We start from the raw sequence: 24,810 nt of genomic DNA, 5'->3' as shown, positions 1-24,810 counted from the left end.
TTATACTGAGGCACTACAAATGGATCTGGTAACGGGATTTCTTCTGCCGGTTTATATATCACTTATCCTTTTCTTCTCACCCACCACTCTTGATCAGCATTTCTCGGTTTGCTATCTAACAATATTGAAGCAATATGTACCTACTATATGTCAATCTCAGCATTCAGGAAGCAGAGGCAAGCAAATCTCTGAGTTTAAGATCAGCCTGGTCTACAGAGTGAGTTCCATGACAGCCAGGGCTACACAGAGAAACCTTGTAATGAAAAACAAAAAACAAACAAACAAACACTGTTTTGCAGGAAGAATAAGACCATCCTCTACTAGATTTTTCAACTAAAGGCCAGATGCTTGGGAGACAGCAACAGCTAGGATTTAATAGTAATTATGAAATGTCTTCATTTTTCAAACTGTGGACTCAGGGAATGGTAATAAAAATATAAAAAGGCAACAAACATTTGCAGTAAAACGGTCCCCATATAAAGATGCCAGTTTATAGAAATAACAATCTTCTTCTCCTTCCACATGATACTTACTTGCCATCTGTGTCTGACGTGGCTGCATAGTGCAGGGGTGTGCAGCCTCTTTCATCAAGGTCATTCACACTTGCTCCTGATCCCACAAGAGCAAACAGGCACTGGTAATTGCAGTTGGCAGCAGCATAGTGCAGTGGAGATCTTTTGTGATCAAGTAACACAGGAAATATAGAAGCCAAGAACATACATTTGTAAACATAAGCATAGCTGAGCTTTGTTCTAAACATTTAGTTACAATACAATCCCAAGTTAATTACAACCTCTTTATTCTGCTTAGAAACCTAAAATCTTTCATTTTAATAAAGTTTGCCTTACACTAACAAAAATGCCCCAGAGTCCATGTCTTGAGTAGAAAAAGCAAAGAAGAAAAACACAGACACAAACAAGAGTGGTCATTATCAACTCCACATAGGGCCTCAGCAGTAACACCAGAGCTCTCAAGCATAAGCTAGGTGCAGGCTTACAGACTAACTTCCTATTCAGAGAAGCTAATGTGCCGTTTTAATCTCTAAAGTTATGAATAATTATAAGTAATTTCTCTCTGATTACTAAAATCACAGAATTCTATTAAACATAGGATAACTATTTCAAGATGATAGATCTAAGATGATTTTATGATTTCATTAAAAGAAAAAAATTATGGTAACTTCATTTCAGAGTTCTTCACAGTGTATTCTTTCCCTCTAATACATTTATAAGGAAATGATACCAAAATATTATTTTGCTTTATTGGATATTATACTATTTTCGATTTATTAGTTTGAGCCAGGGTCTCACTATGTAGCCCTGACTGGCCTAAATTCATACAGATCTATTTCCTAATGCTGGAATCAAAGGCAAGTGCTATGATTCCCAGTTATTATAGAGATTTTTAAAATGGAGTTAATACTGGAAATACAGTTTTCAACCTCATATTAGAATATGATATGCTTCAAAAATTCTCTTTACTATTTGTTGTATGGAATTTAAAAATTACTGCAAATAAAAAAAATAGCTTTAAACTATTGTTCTTTCTATTAGTGCATTTATTCTTCCAAGTATTAAGGGGTCAAACAGCACTTAGTTTTCTTCTATTTATTTCTTACTTCCTACCTTACACAATTCTTCCTTTTTCTTCTGCATTGGCACTCTTACAAGAAACTAATACAAACCTACACATCTCCTTCCCGTCACAAGTCTTTTGTAGTTTTTACCTGCTGACACATATTGCTTATGCTACCACCAACATCTTTCAAACAAATTCAAACTGCATTTAATTCTTTCCTGAATGGTTTTAATGTACTTTGTGTGTCTAATCCTGCTAAACATAGGAGTAGATAATAGAAGCTTCAACTGCTACTACTACAAATGCTAGTAACAACAAAGCTAGAAATGAGACTTTGTCCTTTTATAGCTGTTTTCCTGCAGACTGTATTCAGTGGGTTATATGGATGTGTATAAGAGAAAAATCACACACATATTTGTAACCTATTTTTTCCTTTTAGTAGTGGTAAGTAGGTATAGGAAGTAGAAAACTTTCACAAAAGATGACTTGGAAAAATTCTAGGTACTATGAATTTTGTAAAGGCACTCTGGTACAATGTAGTTTTAAGTTCCTATGCCAAAATTATAGGAAGAGGACAATTAATATAAAGAAGGGTAAGGAGCTAGAGAGACAGCTCAGCAGTTAAGAGCACTGGCTGCATTCCCAGAGGACCCTTGGTTCAGTGTTCATAATGATCTCTAACTCTGGCACCAGGGGATTTGATGTTTCCTCTTTTGGCTCCCATGAACACACAAGCAGGTAAAACACCTACACACATAAAATAAAAAAATTCTTTAAAAGGTGGGTGGGTGGGGGACGATGACAGAGGCTAGGACTGTAAGGGGAACCCAATTAAAAGACTGGAGCTGCCGGGCAGTGGTGGCACACAGCTTTAAGCCTTTAATCCCAGCAATCAGCACTGGAGCAGAGACAGGCGGATCTCTGTGAGTTCGAGGCCAGCCTGGTCTATAAAATCTACTTCCAGGATAGACTCCAAGGCTACACAGACAGATAAACAAACAAATAAACAAAAAGGCTGGGGCTGAGAACAAACACTTAGAACCCATTGACTTAGCTGGCTGGTGTTCGCATGTGCTCTTTTTCTTTTCCTTTTGGCAGTGCTATGGATCAAATGCAATCCTGTGCACTTGGAAAGATAAGTCACAACCCCAGGTTTGCTTCAGAGTCTAGTAATCATAACTACAACTCCAAAGATGCTGTGTGACACATAAATGTAAATCTTAGAGGTCAGTTAAAAGCCCAGGAAGCCATTAAGTAAGCAAATTTAACCTAGCTTTAAATGAGTCATATAACTGATTACCTCCCAAATTTATCCTTTTTGTTGAAGTCTGCACCAGTATTCAACAGAAGGTTTAGGCACTCCAAATTTCTAATCAGGGAAAAAAAAAGTTTGAAAGTATAATTATCAGTGATTTTATAATAAAAATGGTAGGCTTAAATAAGCATAAATGAATATTTTTAAATGATAATTACATTTTATAAAGAATAAAACATTAAAATTTATTATATTTAGCACTTTAAAAAGTTATGTGCATATACTGGCACAAAGGAAATAAGTGAACTATATTTCTGTAGAAAAGGAAGATCACTTTGTAAACAATTCTAAGAGATTTGTAGGAAACCAACACTTATATTTAAATGTCTTAAATTCAAGGAGTTTAAAAATACTCAATTAACACAGAGCTAGTTCCAGGACAGGCTCCAAAGCCACAGAGAAACCCTGTCTCGAAAAACCAAAAAAAAAAAAAAAAAAAAAAATACTCAATTAAAATGAACTAAAAACAAACAACAAAAATTTTTTATACCCTTAAAGCACATAATAGTAAATTAAGCTCCCCCACTCTCCTATATTTTCATTGTTTATTTAGATAAACCTTAAAATTGTAGGACCTGCTTACATAATTTATTATTATAACTTAATTTTTATAAACCTGAACAACTTTGTATATTACAATGGAAACCATGCCAGTTGACTTCCATAGGCAAGTTACACACAGATTAGGTTTTAACTGAAATGTCCTCTGGTGACCTTAGAAGAAGAGGGGAGTAAGTCACATATGCTCTCAATTCATCTTTATAACTTAGACTTGCATGGTGGCAATCTTGGTTCAGCACATTTGTTCTTTGAAATAACAGGGAAATATTAAGGAATTATCATTAGAAATAAAATGCTCACAAAATGTCCTTTGGGATATTAAATGGCTTAACACAAATCTAACTGATCAGAAGCAGTAAGATAACAGAATGTTTGCAGAGACCAAGACCTCTGGTCATTCAATGGAACTAATTGACTAGCTTTCCCTACAGTGTTTCTTAAAACTTAACCCAAACAAGGAGGGTGTTGTGTGCTTATAATTCCAACACTTCAGAGGCTGAGGATGGAGACTTGGCTACATAGCAAGATTCTGTCTCAAAAATAGGGACACACACACACTCTAAACTAAAAATAATATAAATAAAATTTAGTCTAAAATATTCTAATCACATTTCTTCTGAGCCAAGACATAACTATATAATCAACATTTTTTTCTCTGATGATATAATTTTTAAAGTACTATTTACAGTGGAGTACAGTATTATTTAGAACACTAAACAATACTTTTAATATTTTGAATGTTCTCATCATTTCATGAACATCTTTATTTATATAGGGATTATTTTCTCTTTCTTTTGTAGGTTTGTTCTTTCTGACTTAACACTCATGACTTAGTTGAAATAAAGCCAACAGGCGATGGCGGGGGGAGGGAGTAACTTTTGCTGCCCTGGACTGTCTTTTGTTAAACTCCAGGTATGTTTCAGTTTCTATTATGGGGAGACTCAGAACTAATAAAGAGGAACAAAGAGATAGCCTTCATGACTGGTATCTGTCTCTCGAGATTTCTGGAATGAACCCAGATGCTCTTGGGATGCTAAGTGTATAATCTAATACTGTCTTCATAAAAGAAATAAAAATACTATTAACATACCCTCCAGCTGCAGCTGCATGTAGACAGGTCCTGCCAAAATCATCTGGGGTATCTATGTCAAATCCTGTAAGAATGAATACATATCTTCTCTCATATAATATCATAGATGTATTACTTTATATTAAGATAGTATTATCAAAAAATATATCACATTGTTCTTTTCAATCTTAAGCAAACTTATATATTCATTCATTTATTTAGCATATATTCTTAACAAGTACAAAAATATATAAAGAAAAAGACTAGTAATGTACAACATTACAAAAAAATTCTACTAAAAGTTTGGTAATTTTACAAGCGCTATCTATATTGCTTGTCTGAAAGGCTATATATGCCAGGAATGATAGCTCACACCTTCAGTCTCATAGTCTCAGTCACACAGAAGACTAAGGCAGGAGGATCTAAGGCAGGAGGATCACTACTCTGAGTCTTGACTAGCCTTGGCAACATGGTGTAAAACCTGTTACAAGCAAGCAAGCAAGCAAACCACTCTAATCTCTAAAAGGCTATAGGGAGCAATGGGGATAATAGTCAACAAGAAAAAGAAATAACAGACACAAACAGAACCCTTAAGATCATGAAATGCAAAATGCTAGTCATAAAAGATTTTGTTGGGTAATTCTATAGAAATTGTATGAGTGATAACTAATATACCACATTATGCTAATGGAATTTCTATTATAGGAATTAAAGATATTCCACAATGGATGAAATTTATGGTTTATACCCACATGAACATATGAATATTGAACTGTATACATTAAATAAGTGAATTTAGAAGTGTATTATACACAGATATCTCAATAAAGCATTTTAATCAGACATGATGGTACACACCTGTCATCTGAACACTTGGGAAGCACAAACAGGAGAATTGCAAATTCAAGGTCAGCCTGGGCTTTACACACTCTCCACTCATATTTCCCTCCCTTCCAAAATAAAAAGACATGTACTTTGTTCCATGTGGCTATTATTAATACTGAGAAGAGATTTTAATGTTCCTTTTCATGAAAGTGAAATGGACAGTTTCATATGAATACATGTTGATCCAGACTTAAATAAAACAACCACAATAATGAAGTTACTCAAATAAAAATGTATTGTACATACATCCCAACAAGCAGAGCCCCAAACCTCAGAATATCTGTCTCACTCTATAATATTTTCACTGAAACCTCATTAATTTATTTCAGTAAACATGAGTGTTAATGTTTAACATTCTTATATTCTGAGAAATAGAAAGTAATTTAAAAACAAATCCTATACAGTCAGTAATTTATTGCACTTAATAACAATCATAGTTTGCAGTAATACGGAAAAAAAATCCACGCCGACTACAGTTATAGCATTTTAAACTAAGTATTAACAATAAATTAATAATTTCACGAGCCTATAAGATTATGACTTTTAACTCTCAAAATGAAGACCCAAATCAATGAAACATGCCAAATTAAGGTATACTGCTTCTAGAACAAGTTAGATAGGGCAAGTTAAGAAACTACCATCACTAGATAGAAGCTGCTCTATAGACTTCACACCCCATGTCTCCAACTAACAAAGAGAATCAACTATAAGAATAAAGCATTTCTCAGAGCTGCTAACTGTGAAGGGTGAGAGAGAACGTGTGAGCAAGCACGCACAAACAAACTGGTCTGAAAAGGTTCCACTTACCTGAAGAAAGAAGTTTTCTGCAGCAGTCTGAAAAACCACTTAAGGCTGCCAAATGGAGTGGGAACATTCCATGTATACCACGCCTTAAATTAATAGACAGAAACTTCATTGAACACATGAAAATACAATAATATAAATATATTTATTATAAAAATATTTACTTAAGTAAAAATTAGGTGAAAAGAAATCTCTTAATACTTTGGAGAAAGTCTGGCCAGTCATTGAAAAGTGGTAAAACTAACTACCCAGCTATATTTTCCCAAAGCTTATCTTTCTAACCTTAGTACTAGGACAATAATAGACTATTTTATTTTTTGGTTTTGCAAGACAGGGTTTCTCTGTATAGGCCTGACTGTCCTCGAACTCACAGAGATCTGCCTGCCTCTCTCTCCCAAGTGCTGGGATTAAAGGTGTGTAACAGCACCAATCACCAAGACTCATGGTGTATTTATGAGGTCTATATTCTAATGTCAAATGCTTAGCAGCACCTTTGGGTTATGTTATTGATACTTTTCTCCCCAACGAAAATATTTCCAGATATTTGCTCATGAAGCAAAACTTCTTCTCCACCTCACTTCACAATTTAAAATCATTTCTGCAAGGTGCTGGGCTCAAGAATGTTCATCTCAGTCATTTTATAATAGTAAAAATTTGAAAGCAACTTGATTGCAAGTAAGGAGAATATTGTATGTATCCTTATACAATAAAATTAAATCCTGTAAAGTAAACCCAAGTTGTATAAACAGATCTGAAAAACCTAAAGTCTCTATATATCAGCAAACACGTATATTTTAAATCGAAAAAAATGTACACAGCATATCATCTATAATACATAAAAAGTTTACAATTTGTTTATTAATACATATAAATGACATAAAAATTAGAAATACCAATATAATTATGGTGTTGACTTTCACAGTATATAAAACCATGTATATTTTAAAAATGTACAGGGCAATTTAAATAGGATGGGGCTGGGGGACAGGGACCCCTTTGTATCAGCAACTAGGGACTCCCTGGGCTCTGCACAGCACAGTCTGAAATCACTGTCTATAGATGGTCCAAGAAAAGCATTTGGTATGCACAATTTTTATAACTTCTAGATTGAAAAGTAAAGGGATCATAAAAGTTAAGTTTCTTATCAAAACCATGTATTATTTATGCTGGAGAAAAAATGAACAGAAATATAAAAATATGCCACACTGGCTACTCAAAATTATATATAAAACATATAAGATATACCAGTGTGAGGATAAAAGGTAAGAAGAAAGCAAACAAAGAAGCCAATGACTACACTGTTGAAGATAAAACGCACACTCCCACTTGAAATCTCTACAAAACTGTACACTTGCTTCTGTGCTTCCCCAGACAGCAATTACCAGCTCTGTAAGTACTGCTTACTTTGCAGTGTCAGCACCACTTGTAATAAGAGTGTTGATTAGCAGCTCGTGGCCATACCGGGCTGCTATATGCAAAGGGGTGTTTCCATTCTTATCTTCACAGTCAATTACAGCTCCTATGATAAAGGACATAGTGTCAGACACTAGATTATATAGAGATTGGTCAACACTGTGAAATGCAACATAATAAATTGATGCTTAAGTATAAACTAATGGATATAGCAATTCTAATTAATTTCATTTAAAGCATATTTACTTGGGGTTATCAACTGCAAATTTAAAACAGTTTTGTAAATTGAGAATAGGACTTAAACATATTTTAAACTAGTAGAAAGAGTTCTAGGGTGCAATGAGTCTAAACATTCTGCTTTAGAGCAGTACTTAAGAGCTATCCCATGTTTCATAAAGTCGACTGCTCATACACAGTACTCTACAAATCTTTGGGTCAGGGATCTATTATTATTGTTGCTGTTGATGTTATCATCATCATGATCACCGTTATTGTTATTTCCCCTTGCAGAACTCTAGGAACTAAAAACAAAGGGGTTCTTGAGATGGCTCAGTGGGCCAAATGCCTGCTATTAAACATGAGTAACAGAATTCATGTAAAGTTGGGTATGGTAGCACCCATCTGTAAGTCAAACGCCCAAATGATGAGTTAGGAGGTGGGAATAAAAGAATCCCCGGAAGGGAAGCCCATGCATGAGACAGCAGTCTGCAGCTAACATCATAAAATTCTATCTTAAACAAGGTAGAAGGGAAGGATTAACATCTGTAGCTGTCCTCTGATCCCTACATGTCCACTATAGCATCTGTATGCCTTTCTTTCACTCTCTTTCTCAATCACATTAACCAATATATACACATAAAAGATTGTGTTGTTTTTCCGTTTTGTTTTTTTTTTCAAGACAGGGCTTCTCTGTGTAGCTTCGGAGTCCATCCTGGAACTTAATCTGTAGTCTGGGCTGGCCTCAAACTCACAGAAATCTGCCTGTCTCTTCTTCCCGAGTGCTGGGATTAAAAGTGTACATCACCAAAACCCAACAGAACTTTTTTTTTTTTAAATGCCAACAAGCGGCTGGAGAAATGGCTAATTGGTTAAGAGTATAGGATAGTCTTCCCAAAGACCTGGGTTCACTTCCCAGCAGCAATATCAAAGTTTACAACTGTCTGTAATGAGAGTCCCAGGGAACCTGACCCCTTCTTCTGGTCACCATGTGCATCACATGCATGTGGTGCAGAGACAGACATCCAGGCAAATATTCATGTACATAAAATAAAAAGAAACAAAATCTTAGAGATCAATAAAACCTTTAATAAAAATTGTATATTAAGAACTATTAACAAACACTCCTTTAGAACATGGTCTAAGAAACAGATTTACATTAATAGCCATAAAAAATACTAAAAAGTTTAATTTACCTAGAAATAATTCAAACATAAGAGAATAAAGTGCAGAGATTAAACTAAAACCTTAAAATGAGTTCATTTCAAAGCATTCAAACAGGAAAAAATAAAACAAAGCACATATTAAAAATATACACAAAAAGGCGGTTTTCCAATTAGCAATAATGAAAAAGAAAAAGGTCGACCCTAATTGCTATAGAAATAGAATTCATAGCTGGGCAAGGTGGTGTTACAGGGTAAGAGGATTATGAATTCAAGGTTGCCAAAACTACGCAGGGAGACTTCTCCCTTCCTATCTACTCAAAAGAGAAGAAATAAAATTAATAATTCAGAAGAATAGAAGTAACTATGAATGATATATATTCATGGTATTTTAGCCTCTACTGATTTTTAAGAGATTTAAAATAAAATTTTAACAGTATATACACTGCTATGGCAATTCCACAGTGCCATTCGCTATGTAAATTAAAAATAAAAACCAAAAAACTACATTGAAGAAATAAAAGAAACAAACAGAAATACTTTTTACCACTCTGGATAATGGTTTGTGATCTGGAGAATCTACCGTGGAGAGCAGTCATGTGTAGTGGGGTTTTCCCATCTTTACTCTGAAATAATAACAAAAAATTGTTTACTATGCTGTACCAGGATATGCATTCTTCAGTTGTACTTTAGATACCTTCTTATATAAATTTTATAAATGTTACTCAAGAATTACATTTTCCAGAGGTTAAACCACCTTTTCAAAGTATGAATTGAATTGGCTTTTTCATTTTAATGTAAATCAAATAAAAAACACACAAAACTCCCATGATTACTATTTATACAAATCTTGTATGGCACTGTAGAGTATAATCTTAGCATTCCCATTTCTTCAGGTCAGAAAATTAAAACACAGGATATTAAATGATTCAACTAAGTGCACCATAACCTCAAGTGTGGTAGAGTCACAATGGGCTTCCCAAGTTTAACATTCAAACTTTCACCTTGCACCAATGCTTTCCTTTAATGAAACCCAGAACCCTCTCATCTTTAGTCTGTTGTAATACGAGCGGTGGGCTACGTTCCTGGCACCAGGCCGCTAGCACGGCTAGTTTATACCCGAAATAATTACACGGAAACTGTATTCTTTTAAACACTGCCTGGCCCATTAGTTCCAGCCTCTTATAGGCTAGCTCTTACATATTGATCTAACCCATTTCTAATATTCTGTGTAGCACCACGAGCTGGCTTACCAGCAAAGATCTTAACCTGCGTCTGTCTGGAGCAGGAGAATCATGGCGACTGACCTGACTCAGCTTCTTTCTCCCAGCATTCTGCTCTGTTTACTCCACCCACCTAAGGGTTGGCCTATCAAATGGGCCTAGGCAGTTTCTTTATTAATTAACCAATGAAAGCAACAGATCAGAAAGAAATCACTCCCACATCATTAGTCACTATTAGTCATTTAAAAAATCCAATGTCTTAATTTGTTTATAATTACTTGTAATCAATATTGTTAGCTATTTTTTGAACTGTTTAAGATAATCAGGTTGGCTGGCTGTGCATTTCTATTTTAGAAGAATTTCTAATTTAGAAGAAATTCAAAATGAGAAAAACAATGTCTGACTGATGTAATATTTTCTTCCTAGTTAAAATCTTGTGGTGAGTTAAACTATACAAAGGAAAGAACCTGTTTTGCACTCTAATCCTTTATTACCTACCATGCAGTATGCCTTCTATACATATACTGTAACAAATGCTCCAAGTTTATATTAACTCTGTAAAACCTTTTCTGCTATTTGGACACAGTTATCAAAGTGTTTGATTGTATAATTTTGCTACCTTGTTTTGGAAGAGGAATTTTATGTTACCTAAAATTCACTACATATCCCAGAATGTTTTTAAACATTCCTTCCATCTCAGCCTCCCAAGAGCTTGGATTATAGGAATGCACTACAATGCCCAGCTTATTTTGTTAATTTTATGATTTTTTTTGAAGCATAAACCATCTAGTAACTTTGAGGGATTTCTAATAATCTGGAAGCACTGGAAGAAAGGATGAGAAAGTATGTACACATGGAGACTCCAGAACCACAGCAACATCAATAAATCTTAGCTCTGACTCTCATAACAAGAACTGGGACAAGTTCCCTAACTTTCTTGAGTCTTTATTTCCTCACCTGAAAATGAGGATAATATTATCTATATCTTAGGTATGCTGCACAGTCAAAATATAACAACCTCTGTAAACCACTTACATATCATACGTATAACTTGTTATTTTATTCCTTGACAAAAAGGCACAAAGCTATTTCACAGAAGCATTCTGGTTTCATGTTTTCAAAAATGTTCACTATGTGGCAAATTTCAACTCAGTGTTGATATTTTACAGCCATTTTTTTTTTGGAGACAAAAAAAACAAAGAAAATAATAATGTATAATGTAAACAGCATTCATAATACAGTTAAATTAGAAAGATATGACTTCAGATAACATTTTTAAGTATTAAAAACATATTTTAGGTAAAACTTGAAATAGTCCTTATATGCCAGTCATTTAATCCTCACAACCCTATGATAAAGATACTATTATTTTCAGGCCAGTGAGTTGGCCTACTGGGAAAACAACCTTCCTGCCAAGTCTGATGAGTTGAGTTTGCTCTCTGGACACGTATGAGGGAAGGAGAGAACCTAATCCTGCAAGTTGTCCTTTAACCTCCACATGCAGGAACGCACATGTACATACCTTAAGTGCATACATGTAACAAAATTTATATAAAAATATAAAATTATTTGTTTTATAAGTGAGGAAAGATACAGTCTAAGATTAAAGAATTCCATTTTGTCTTCTAGCTAACAAGATAATAAGCTTATACAAAACATTAACTAGAATATTTTTACTTTCTACATACTGATTATAGAAAGTATTATAAATATACAAGGAAAAAGAGATTAAGATTAGCAGTTGAAAAATACAGCTTAATAATAGTAAGAGAGCACATTTATTTCTCTCTAAATTAGAGAAAAACATGGAGATTCTTTTAGTGTAGGACGAATAATAAAAACGCAGAGCCATATATTGTGGTTCAACCTGAAGATCAGAAAAGCAAAGCAGTCAATAACTAGAGAGACCTTTTACCTATACCCAATCTTCAGACCAAAAGGGCAAGATCCTATTTTCCAAAACCCTCAAACTCTACACTCCAGTGAGTTCCTGTCTCTTCCCCTTTATATTTCTCTCTCTGCCCAGCCATATGACTCCTATCTTCACCTCCCTAGTGCAGGGATTAAAAGTATGTGACTCCCATACACTGAGATTAAAGATGTGAACCACCATCACCTGGATCTGTTTCTGGATAGATCTTGTGTAGTCCACGGTGGCCTTAAACTCACAGAGATCCACCTGCCTTTGTCTCCTGAGTCCTGGGATTAAAGGTGTGTGCTACCACTTCCTGACTTGTATGGCTGACTATGGTGGATGCTTTGCCCTCTGATCTTTAGGCAAGGTTTATTTATTAAGACACAAATAATATACCAATGTATTTCTCCTTTTTGTCTAAAATAAAAAGGCTCTAACTAATATAAGAAAAACTATGCACAATAAGTAATATATACATAATATATATAAGGCAATAAATACATCAACAATGTCTAGTCCATTTGCATTTGACAAATTCAGGGGAAATACTACATTATCTATGCCATCTTGGTGAGTCCAAAGTCTTGTACCTAATTTACTTTCTATCTTAATTTGCTTTCTGCATCTGGTAAACAAGAAAAACTGTAACTATCTAGTCTTTAACTCCCTCAGAGACCCAAGAAATAAATATTTACTGAGTAAGCAGATTAATATACAAAACAACTATTTCTGCATATTGTAAATCGGCAATTATGTTGAGAGGTTCTTTAAAATCCCTTAGAATCACATGTAATTCTGACTTTTGTAAGGGCTTTGATCCATTTACTTAAATTTTCTGATTTATAACTTGCCTTTCCTGATTTATTTGCATCGGTATAGAATGTAGAGGTTCTAGTTATTGGTGTGTCCAGAATGTGACGAAGGATCCAGTTAGTTCTCTTTATAAGTTGAATTCTCTTGCTTTTTAGGACAGTTGTTAATCTCTCCCCAAAAATTACTACAAGCTCTTTGTCAGGGTTTACTTTCTTCCCACAATTTGTCAATTTCATCATTATTAAAAGGTGCTATCATTTCTGCTGAGTTCATGCCTGCTAATTGACAAAGTATCAACTTTCGTTTTAGAATTAGCTCAGAGACCTTTTCCTCATAAGTTGTTAACTTTTTATTCAGTTTATGTGGTGAAAAGATCTATTCTAAGAGAGTATTGTCTCTCTGCATTAAAATTCCTGTAGGGAACTATTTGGAGGGTAATAAGACCAGAATGCAGTTAAGATTTGAATCCACAGGATCCACATGTGACTTCTGTAATTTTTCTTCAATCAAAGCCAATTTTCTCTCAGCTTCAGCTGATAATTCCCTGGACTATTTAAGTCCTTGTCGCCATCTAAGCTTTTGTTTAAATTAATCAGTTTATCATGTTTTATTCCAATAGTGCAACGTAGATGGGAAATGCCTCCTAGCATTCTTTGGAAGTAATTAAGAATCTGCAATTGATCTCTCCTAATTTGTACCTTTTGAGGTCTAATTTTGTAAACCTATCTTATAGCCTAAATAGAATCTCTTCTATGAATTTTTTTTCAGGAGCAATTTGTATTCACTAAAAAAAGCAAAATTTTTTTACTTCTTCAAACATTCTTTCTAAAGTATCTACATTGGACTTACATGGTAAAATGTTATTCATGTAAAGGTAAACTATAAATTCAGGAAATTGCTAACATCATTTCCAATAGCTGAATTACAAAATATTGTCACAGGGTAGGGCTAGTTAAGATTCTCTGTGAGAGAATCTTCCGTTGATATTTCTTAACAAGCTGAGAATTATCTCTGTCTTTTTCTTGTAAAGGTATAGTGAAGCAGTCTTTTAAATCAACAACTATAAGAATGGCCATCCATAAGCAGCAGAGAAAGAAATGAAATGCCAGACTGTAGAAAACCCACTGGCTGAATCGCCTTATTAACAGTTCTTAGATCTGTTACCATTCTCCATTTTCCAGATTCGTTTAAAAAACATATACAAGAGAATTCCAAGGGCTGGTTGATTCTTCATTATGCTGAGCATTTAGTTGCTCCTGTACCGGCTGTTCTACAGCCTGCAGTTTCTCTGTTGTTAAAGGCCATTGCTTAACCCATATAGGTTTGTCTGTCAACCACTTTAAAGGTAGGGCTGTTGGTGCCTTTGAATGGTCAGCAGCTGTTGCGCCCTGTTCTTGTACAACCTGAATGGCTGGTCACTGATCTTTACAATATCTTGTAATATTTTCCCCAGAAACATATAGTTTGTTTCTAAGATTGGGGGAATGGTCATTTGAATACTTCATTGCTGTAACAAATGACATCCCTACAAATTCATTTCTATGTTAGCCATATATGGTTTTAATATTTCTCTCTGTTCTTCTGGCCCTATACAGTCAACCTGTCTTGCGTTCTGCTTTATGTGACATAAAGTTTCGATTCCCAAAAACTGAACATTTATATCCTCAAAAGGCCAATTTAGATGCCAAGATTCTGATGAAATTATTGTTATATCCACATTTGTGTTTCACAGACCTTCAATGACAATGTCAGTTATTTGTATTTTTATTTTGGTCTTTGTTCATTTATAGAAGTTTGCCACTGGGCGGTGGTGGCGCACGCCTTTAATCCCAGCACTTGGGAGGCAGAGGCAGGCGGATCTCTGTGAGTTCTAGGCCAGCCTGGTCTACAAGAGCTAGTTCCAAGACAGGCACCAAAGCTACAGAGAAACCTTGTCTCGAAAAAACAAAAAACAAAAACAACAAAAATAACAAAAAGTTTGCCAAAATACCCACTTTATGGATTTTCCTGATTTTTAAATTTTCTCTTCTATACCTGTTCTATTATCCAAAGTAGTATGGTTTATTACAATAGGCATTAGGTTCTTTAATTACTCTGGGAAGGAGCTTCCTCTATGATGACAGGAAACAACTGAACCGGATTTGGTACAGGGGACTGAAAGACAGCCCTCATAAAGTTTCCCAATGGCAAAGGATTACCACGAATATGCCTGTTGACCCTTGTTGTCATATCCCTTTTTGTCATTAGTTCAATGCCTGCCTTTGCCACACCATCCCCATAATTCAGAACGGGGAGGCTTTCTGAATGGATCATGCTTGGACAAAAACATTGTTTCTAGGAATGCCCTGTTTACAATCCCTTTTAATGTGACCTTGTCTGTCACAATTTAAACACTTGAAATTTCGGTTTTTCTTCCAAACCTCTGGAAATCACCTCTCCGGTATCATCATGGTCAAAAGATTAAATATTAAGTGTATCTTGGATCCATTCCTCCAAAGGTGCAGACCTTGCCTTTAATGGCATAATTAATCTTTTGCATTGAGAATTAGCATTTTCAAAAGCCAGAGGTTCAATTACTAATTGTCTAGCTTCTGAATTGGGTATCATTCTGTTTACTACTGATATCAGTATCTGTAATAAATCCACAAAGGTTTCCTTTGGGCCCTGTATGACTTTAGTAAATGATTCATAAACACATCACAGAGACCTAAAAAAACAAACAAACCTAGATTTACACGGAGAAACTCTTGTTACGAAAAACCAACATAACAAAACTAAATTTGATCTTTGCCTCTGAGTTCCATTAAGATAAACTAAAAGATTTTATCTTTGGGGAAAAAAAACAATTCTCCTTACAACAGAAATTGTTATTTTTCTGGGCTTGGTAAGAATTCAAAATAAAATGATCACCTGGGTGGTGGTGAACGCCTTTAAACTCAGCACTCCCAGAGGCAGGATGGTCTGAAGTGTCAAGGTCAGCCTGTTCTACACAGCAAGCTCTAGGCCAGTCAGATAATACATTGAGACCTTTTCTCAAACAAAACAATGAAAACCTGAAAACTTTCATATCCATTTTATTTAAACTATTTAAAGAATGTTACTAAGTGACTTGTGCCAGAGGATATTATCATTTAATACAGCAGATGGCAATTAATATTCAGGTGTTAGTAGTTTACCAGAAGTTCAGTTTTAGCAAGGCTTATGAAAATATAGCCTTTTACTTATGCTGTGCCTTCTTATTGTTGCTGCTACATGCTCTTCTCTGGTATCTGATATGATGTATTTATATGTGGGGAGTCCTCACTACACGTATTATAGTGTGTTTATCTCATGATTACATCTCTAGCTACTAGGCATTTTTTATCTGTGGACTGTCAAGAAGGTAACTCCTCCTTAGCTGCATTGTTTAGTGGATATTTATAATGTTAGCTTATACAGAGTTTTGATTAATAAAAATGAATACAAAGAAAGAAATACTACCCAAGTCAGGGGTTATAAATTCCCACTAAGAGCTGTCATGTACTACAGCTTAGCTTGACATTAAGGAAACAGCTGGGGACATGAATCTGGGACCTCCAAGGGAGTAGGCAAAAACCAAAGACCTCTGCAGGTCCAGGGCACTAATCAGGAACCCCCAAAGGAGTAGGCCCGAGCCGGGACTCTGCCAGAGCAGGCCCAAGGCAGTAACTTCAACAGAAAGAGCCACAAGCAAACCATCTCGGTGGGAGAAAGCCCTAAGGAGCCTCAGTATTGTACAGCAAACCTCAAGACCATTGAGAGACCTCCAGGAACATGGAGTGACCAATGGGGTGACTGGAACCATGGCCCTGACTGTACCACCAGGAGCAACCATCAGAGCCTTGGATTTACTGGCACCTATAAGATTGATCACCAGAGTCACAAACAGCCCCAAATATACCATTCAGAGGAAAAAATGGATAGACAAGGTAAGAACACATACAATACCACAAAGAGGAACACAACACCAGTAAAAACTAGTGACCTACAATAGCAAGACTTGAACAACCAAATACAGATGAAGCCGAAGAAAATGACCTAACAAATAACTTTAGGAGAATATTTGAGGCCCTTAAAGAGGAAATAAAAAATTCCCACAAAGAAATAGAGGGTGAGACAAACAAAAATGGAAGACATCAACAAATCCCTTAAAGAAGACATCAACAAACCACTTAAAGAAAGCCAAGAAAAAGCAATCAAACATGAGAGAAACTATTCAAGACTTGAAAACTAAAATAGAGACAATAAAGAAAACACAAGCAAAGGGAATTATAGAAACAAAAATCATGAGAAAATGACCAGGAACCACAAATGCAAACATAAACTGCAGAATACAAGAGATGGAAGAGAAAATCTCAAGCGCTGAAGATATAATAGAGGAAATAGACTCATCAGTCAAAGAAAACATTAAATCTAACAAAAGCTTAACACAAACTATCCAGGAAATATGGAACACCATGAAAAGACCAAACATAAGAATAATAGGTATAGAAAAATGAGAAGTTCAACTCGAAATCACAGAAAATATATTTAACAAAATCACAGAGAAATGTTTCCCAAACTAAAGAAACATATGCTTATGAAGATACAAGAAGCATACAGAACACCAAATAGACTGGATCCAAAAAAAAGTTCCCTCACTACATAATACACAAAACACTAAACATACAGAATAAAGAGTACTGAGAGCTGAAAAAAAAAAAGGTCAAGTAACATAAAGGCAGACATATAAGAATTACACCTGACTTCTCAATGGAAACAATGAAAGCCAGAAGGTTCTGGTCAACTGTTATGCAGACATTCAGAGACCATGGCTGACAGCCTAGAATACTATACCCAGTAAAACTTTCAATCACCAGAGAAGGACAAAACAAGATATTCCATGACAGAACCAGATTTAACCAATACATAACCACAAGCCCAGCCCTACACAAAGTATAAGAAGGAAAACTCCAACCCAAGGAGGTTGGCTACATCAACAAAAAAACAAATAATAGATGATCTCACAGCAGCAAATCCCAAAAAGGGAAAAACACACAAAATAACATCACCAACAACAAAAACTAAATTAACAGGAGATAGGAATCAATTGTCATTAATATCCCTTAATATAAATGGACTCAAATCACCTATATAAAAAGACACAGACTAACAGATTGCATAAACAGAATCCATCGTTCTGCTGCATACAAGAAACACACTTCAACCTCAAAGACTGATACCACCTCAGAGTAAAGGGATGGGAAAAAAAAATCTAATCCAATGGACCTAAGAAACAAGCTGGTGTAATTATTCTAATATCTAATCAAACAGACTTCAAACTAAAATCAATCAAAAGAGATAAAAAAGGACATTTAATATTAGTCACAGGAAATATACATCAAGAGGAAATCTCAACACTGAACATCTATGCTCTAAATACAAGGGCACCATCATATGTAAAAGAAACACTTGTAAAGTTTAAATCACACATTAAACCCCACACACTAATCGTGGGAGACTTGAACACTCCCCTCTCACCACTGGACAGGTCTGTCAGACAGAAAATAAACAGAGAAATGAGAGAACTAACAGATGTTATGACTCAAATGGACTTAACAGACATTTACAAAACATTCCTTCCAAACATAAAAGAATATACCTTCTTCTCAGCATCTCATGGAACACTCTCAAAAATTGATCACATACTTGATAACAAACCTCAATAAAAAAAATTAAAAAAAAACAAAAAAATTGGAATAACCCCATGTATCTTATCAGATCACCATGGTTTAAAACTAGAAGTCAACAGCAATACTAATTCCAGAAAGCCCACAAACACATGGAAATTAAACAATGCTCACCTGAGTCATCAATGGGTCAAGGAAAAATAAAGAGAGAAATTAAAGGCTTCCTAAAATTCAATGAAAATGACCACACAACATACCCAAATTAATGGGACACAAAGAAAGCAATGTTAAGAGGAGAGTTCATAGCACTAAATGCCTATATAAAAAAAGCTGGAAAAATCTCACACTAGTGAATTAACAGAACATTTGATAACTTTAGAAGAAAAAAAAAGCAAACTCACCCAGGAGAACTAGATGGCAGGAAATGAAATTGAGAGGTGAAATCAACAAAATAGAAATGAAGAAAACAATACAAATAATCAATGAGACAAAGAGTTGGCTCTTTGAGAAAAATCAAAATAGACAAACCTTCATCCAAATTAACCAAATGGAAGAGAATATCCAAATTAACAAAATCAGAAATGAAAAGGGGGACATAACAACAGGCATGAAGGAAATACAGAGAATCATCAGGTCATATTCAAAAACCTATACTCAACAGAATTGGAAAGCTTAAAAGAAATGGACAACTTTCTGGATAAATATCAATTACCAAAATTAAATCAAGACATGAGAAGCAAATTAAATAGATCTATAACTGCTAAAGAAATAGAAATAGTTATCAAAAGTCTCCCAACCAAAAAAAGCACAGGACCAGATGGTTTCAGCTCAGAATTCTACAAGATTTTCAGAGAAGAACTAATACCAGTACTACTCAAATTGTTTCTCACAATAGAAACAAAAGGAACATTGCCAAACTCTTTTTATGATGCTACAATTACCCTGATACTGAAACCACATAAAGATATTACTAAGAAAGAAAATTACAGACCAATCTCACTCTTGAACTCTGCAGCAAAAAACATCAATAAAATACTGGCAAATCCAATCCAAGAACACATCAAAACCACCATTCACCATGATCAAGTCAGTGTCATCCCAGAGATGTAGAGATGGTTCAACAACTGAAAATCTCTCAAACTACGTGATCATCTCATTAGATGCTGAAAAAGCTTTCAACAAAATACAGCATCCTTTCATGATAAACGTCTTGGAGAGAAAGGAAATACAAGGAACAAACCTAAACATAATAAAAACAATATACAGCAATCAAACAACCAACATCCAACTAAATGAAGAGAAACTCAAAGCGATCCCACTGAAATCAGGAACAAGACAAGGTTGTCAACTCTCTCCATATCTATTCAATATAGTTCTTGAGGTCCTAGAGCAATAAGACAAGAGGAGATTAAGGGGATACAAATTGGAAAAGAACAAGTCAAACTGTCACTATTTGCTGATGATATGATAGTTTACAAAAGCGACCCCAAAAATTCTACCAAGGAGCTTCCACAACTCATAAACACTTTTAGTAATGTAGCAGGAAACAAGATTAATTCAAAAAAATCAGTAGCCCTCCTTTATATAGATGATAAATGGGCTGAAAAAGAAACCAGAGAAACATCACCCTTCACAATAGCCACAAACAGCATAAAATCTTTGAGTAACTCTAAACAAGTGAAAGCCATATGACAAAAATTTTCAATCTTTGAAGAAAGAAATTGAAGAAGACACCAGAAAATGGAAAGATCTTCCATGCTCTTGAGTAGGCAGAATTAACACAATAAAAATAGCAATCTTACCAAAAGTAATCTACAGATTTAATGCAATGCCCATCAAATCCTAGCAAAATTCTTCACACACCTCGAATGAATAGTACTCTACTTCATATGGAAAAGCAAAAAACTCAGGATAGCCAAAACAATCCTGTAAAATGAAAGAACTTCTAGAAGTATCACAATCCCTGACTTAAAATTCTATTACCGAGCTACAGTACTGAAAACAGCCTGGTATTGGCATAGAAACAGATAGGAGGACCAATAGAACCAAACTGAAGACCCAGATATCAATCTACACATCTTTGGACACCTGATTTTTGACAAAGAAGCTAAAATTATAAAATGGAAAAAAGAAGGCATATTTAACAAATGGTGCTGGCATAACTGGATATCAACATGTAGAATAATCAAAATAGATCCATATCTAGCACCGTGCACAATACTCAAGTCCAAATGGATCAAAGACCTCAACATAAAGCCATCCATACTTAACCTCATAGAAAAGAAAATGGGGAATACACTTGAACGCATTGGCACAGAAGACCAATTCCTAAATATAACCCCAGCAGCACAGACACTGAGAGAAAAAATTAATAAATGGGACCTCCTGAAACTGAAAAGCTTCTGTAAAGCAAAGGACCTGGTCAATGACACAAAACGACAGCCTACAGAATGGGAAAAGATCTTCACTAACCCCACATCAGACAGAGGTCTAATCTCCAAAATATACAAAGAACTCAAGAAATTGGACACCAAAAGATCACATAATCCAATATAAAAAGGGAGTACATACCTAAACAGAGAACTCTCAACAGAGGAATCTAAAATGGCTGAAAGACATTTAAGGAAATCCTCAACATCCTTAGTCATCAGAAAAATGCAAATCAAAACAACTTTTTTTTTTAAAGATTTATTTATTTATTATGTATACAGTATTCTCAGTATTCTGTCTATAGGCCAGAAGAGGGCGCCAGATCTCATTACAGATGGTTGTGAGCCACCATGTGGTTGCTGGGAATTGAACTCAGGACCTTTGGAAGAGCAGGCAGTGCTCTTAACCGCTGAGCCATCTCTCCAGCCCTCAAAACAACTCTTGAGATTCCATCTTACACCTGAAAGAATGGCCAAGATCAAAAACATTGATGACAACTTATGCTGGAGAGGTTGTGGGTAAAGGGAACATTTCTGCATTGCTGGTAGGAATGCAAGCTGGTACAGCCTCTTTGCATGTCAGTGTGGTGATTTCTCAGAAAATTAGGAAACAACTTTCCTCAAGACCCAGAAATACCACTTTTGGGTATATATCCAAAGGATGCTCAATTGTGCCACAGGGACATGTGTTCATCTATGTTCATAGCAGCTTTGTTTGTCATACCAGAACCTGGAAATATCCTAAATGCCCCTCAACTGAAGAATGATTAAGGAAAATGTGGTACATTTACACAATGGAGTACTACACAGCAGAAAAAATAACGACATCTTGAATTTTGCAGGAATATGGATGGAGTTGGAAAACATTATTTTGAGTGAGGTAACCCAGACACAGAAAGACAATTATCACATGTACTCACTCATAGGTGGTTTTTAAACATAAAGCAAAGAAAGCTAGCCTGCAAACCACAATCCCAGAGAACTTAGACAACAATGAGGATACTAAAAAAGACTTATAGTCTAATCTACATGGAAAGTAGAAAGTAGAAAAAGACAAGATCTCCTGAGTAAATTGGGAGCATGGAGACCTTGGGGGAGGGCTTAAAGGGGGAGGAAAGAGGGAGGGAGGGGAGTAGAGAAAAATGTAGAGCTCAATAAATATCAATAAACAAAATTGGAAAAAAAAAAGTAAAGACAGAGCTAAAATGAGAGATAGAATTGAGAAAGCAGAGAACATCCCAAGAGAAGGCAACGTGTGAGAATAAGAAGGAATCCAAGAGAACAGGTGTGAATGTGTCATTTTTTTCTAAGAAAAAAAAATCCCTTGGAAAGAAAAAGGTTTTAACATCATAATGCAGTGAATTTTTCCTTTTAACCCTGCCTATAGCCAGAAGCTGGTTCTTCTTAGGCTGTCATAGACTTGAGGATTGAAAACATACATATACATGCATACATGTATGTTTTCTTTTCAACTAAGACAGTATATTGCTATATACCCCACAGTGGCCTCAAAATCACCATCCCTTAGCTCCCAAGTGTTATGATTTATAGTGTGCATGGAAGCCAAAGAACAACATATGGTTGTTCCTCAAGCACCACCCACTTTGTTTTTTAAGGGAGGGTTTATCATTGGCCTAGAGTCCCCAGGCCTGCTAGCTGAGTATTTTTACAGTCCCTAGAGGTCAATTCTTTAAAAAGATAGCCTAGAGGCTTGAGAGATGGCTCAGCAACTAAGCGCTCCGGTGGTCCCAGTTTGACTCCCAGCAACCACATGGTGACTCACAATTGTAATTCCAGTTCCAGGGGATCTGACTCCCACTCCTGGCCTCCATGAGTACAAGGCGTATATGCAAACAAAATATCCATATACATAAAATAGTAAGATAATTAAAAGAAATTAAAAAGGACAGCTTAGCCTGAAGCGTAATAGAGGCTCTTAAGTGATACTTTCTGGTCTTCCTTCCTTGAGTGTGAAGTAAATAAAATTGTCTCAGTTGAAAGAGAAGAGAATGAACTAACTCCCACTAGACTCAATGGTGCTTCACTTCTCTTGTGTAGGTTAATATTCTCAGTTAGGAAAGGCAGTGTTCATGTACATCCATGTTCAGAAGGAGCTAAAATTCTCCATAAACATTATTTTTAAGCTTATAAATTTCTACAAGATTCAAATTTGATTGATTGTGGTTTTCTTCATAACACAAGATAGGGTTTATCAGGTACTTTAAGTGATAAACTGATGAATGAATACAGGAAGAAACAGTGAAAAGACATCTTTAACAATGTAAAACAATTATATACTATGAAATAATAATGCTTGAAATATTGGTTACTGATGTTTCTCACAGAATTACACAATGAAAATAAATTTATTTTGAGTCCTGAATTTTAACGTATTTCTAAAATGCTTACTCCTGAAAGCAATTATGAACAAATAGCCAAACGACTATTCTTTATGTGTAAAAAGATAACATTTTCATCCTAACACTATGAAAAATTTTATAATAGAAATTTCAGAAATGAGAACAATTTCAAAACAGTACTACAGCATGAATATCCACATACATATCTGAATTCTATTACCAACATTTAACTCCGTGTTTTTAATCACATTATCGATACAATTATTTGATGCTTTAGCGTTAGTCACAGCTGTCATCACAATGTGACAATCAGGGTGTATCATTCAATATTCAACACCTTCTAACACGAAGTTATTGTTTCCTTCTAACAGGAAGCTGACACATTACGAAGCGCGCTAGTCTTAAGAACCCTGGTGCTATTCCACAAGTGCGTATCTACATTACACAATGCCTTCCAAGAACAAAGTAGCACTGTTACCCTGTAAGGTCTCCTCATGCCCCTTGCCAGGCGATCCTTCCTTCCCATGGGCAACAACTGATCTGTTATATTCCCTCTGACTATAAATTCTGGAACTCCAAATAAGCAGAATTCCATCTGTTCTAGAATCTTGCATAGATGGAAAATGTATTAAATTCTTTATCTGATTCAGCATAGTATTTTAGAGATTTATCCATGTTCTTTTATTGGAGGGGGTAGTAGTAGAGACAGGGTCTCACTGTATAATTCTGCTTGCCTCAACTCAGAGATCCACCTAACCTCTACCTCCAGAGACCTGGATTAAAGGTGTGCGCCACCATGTCTGGCCTTATTCATGTTCTTAAGTTTACCAGAATGTCTTTTTAATTCTGGTCTGTGTTATGAATATTGTTTTAGACAGTTAACTAAGTACCAAAAGTGTGGATTCTAATTTTCTTTCATACCTTCATATTGACATCGGCCCCATTGGTAACCAGGAGTTCTAAACACAGTGCTCCATGTGTTGATGCAGCAGCAAAGTGCAAAGGTGTGAAACCTTTTTCATTCTTCTGATTTACATTAGCACCACAGTCTATGAGCTCGTTCACAACAACATCTTGTCCATTATAACAGGCTACATGAAGAGGTGTGTTTCCATAGGCATTTGGTTCGTTCATCTATAGGAAAAAATGTGAATGTTAAGTAGTTCTCTTATTACTACTATAATCTATTTTAAATTATTAATTAAAGAAAAAGGGATAAATACAAAGATGAGGTTTATAATGTTAAGGTTCTTTTAACATAATAAACACAACAGTAAACAATTTAGTGTTCAATGGGTTACATACACTTAGAGAATGTACTTCACAATACAATGTTAAATTCCTCCACAAGAGTTATTTTAAAAACAACATATTTTCAA

General features: G+C 35.2%; 1 protein-coding gene across 2 annotated transcripts in view; it reads right to left on the bottom strand.

Moving 5' to 3' along the window:
- Positions 1-24,810, bottom strand: part of Ankrd28 (ankyrin repeat domain 28) — a 159,181-nt gene that overhangs the window by 22,286 nt on the left and 112,085 nt on the right. For both annotated transcript variants that reach the window (XM_041662443.1, XM_041662442.1), the window contains exons 8-14: positions 24,353-24,565; positions 9,552-9,630; positions 7,617-7,731; positions 6,216-6,298; positions 4,545-4,608; positions 2,879-2,947; positions 534-674 (exon numbers count right to left, since the gene is read on the bottom strand). In XM_041662443.1, the coding sequence (XP_041518377.1) occupies positions 534-674; positions 2,879-2,947; positions 4,545-4,608; positions 6,216-6,298; positions 7,617-7,731; positions 9,552-9,630; positions 24,353-24,565 (764 nt within the window). The remainder of the gene's footprint in view (positions 1-533; positions 675-2,878; positions 2,948-4,544; positions 4,609-6,215; positions 6,299-7,616; positions 7,732-9,551; positions 9,631-24,352; positions 24,566-24,810) is intronic.

The sequence above is a fragment of the Microtus oregoni genome, unplaced genomic scaffold (assembly GCF_018167655.1).
Source record: "Microtus oregoni isolate MIOR12 unplaced genomic scaffold, Mior012 000013F_ref0000133, whole genome shotgun sequence".
Lineage (NCBI taxonomy): Eukaryota > Metazoa > Chordata > Mammalia > Rodentia > Cricetidae > Microtus > Microtus oregoni.
This window is presented reverse-complemented; position numbering and strand designations above follow the sequence as displayed.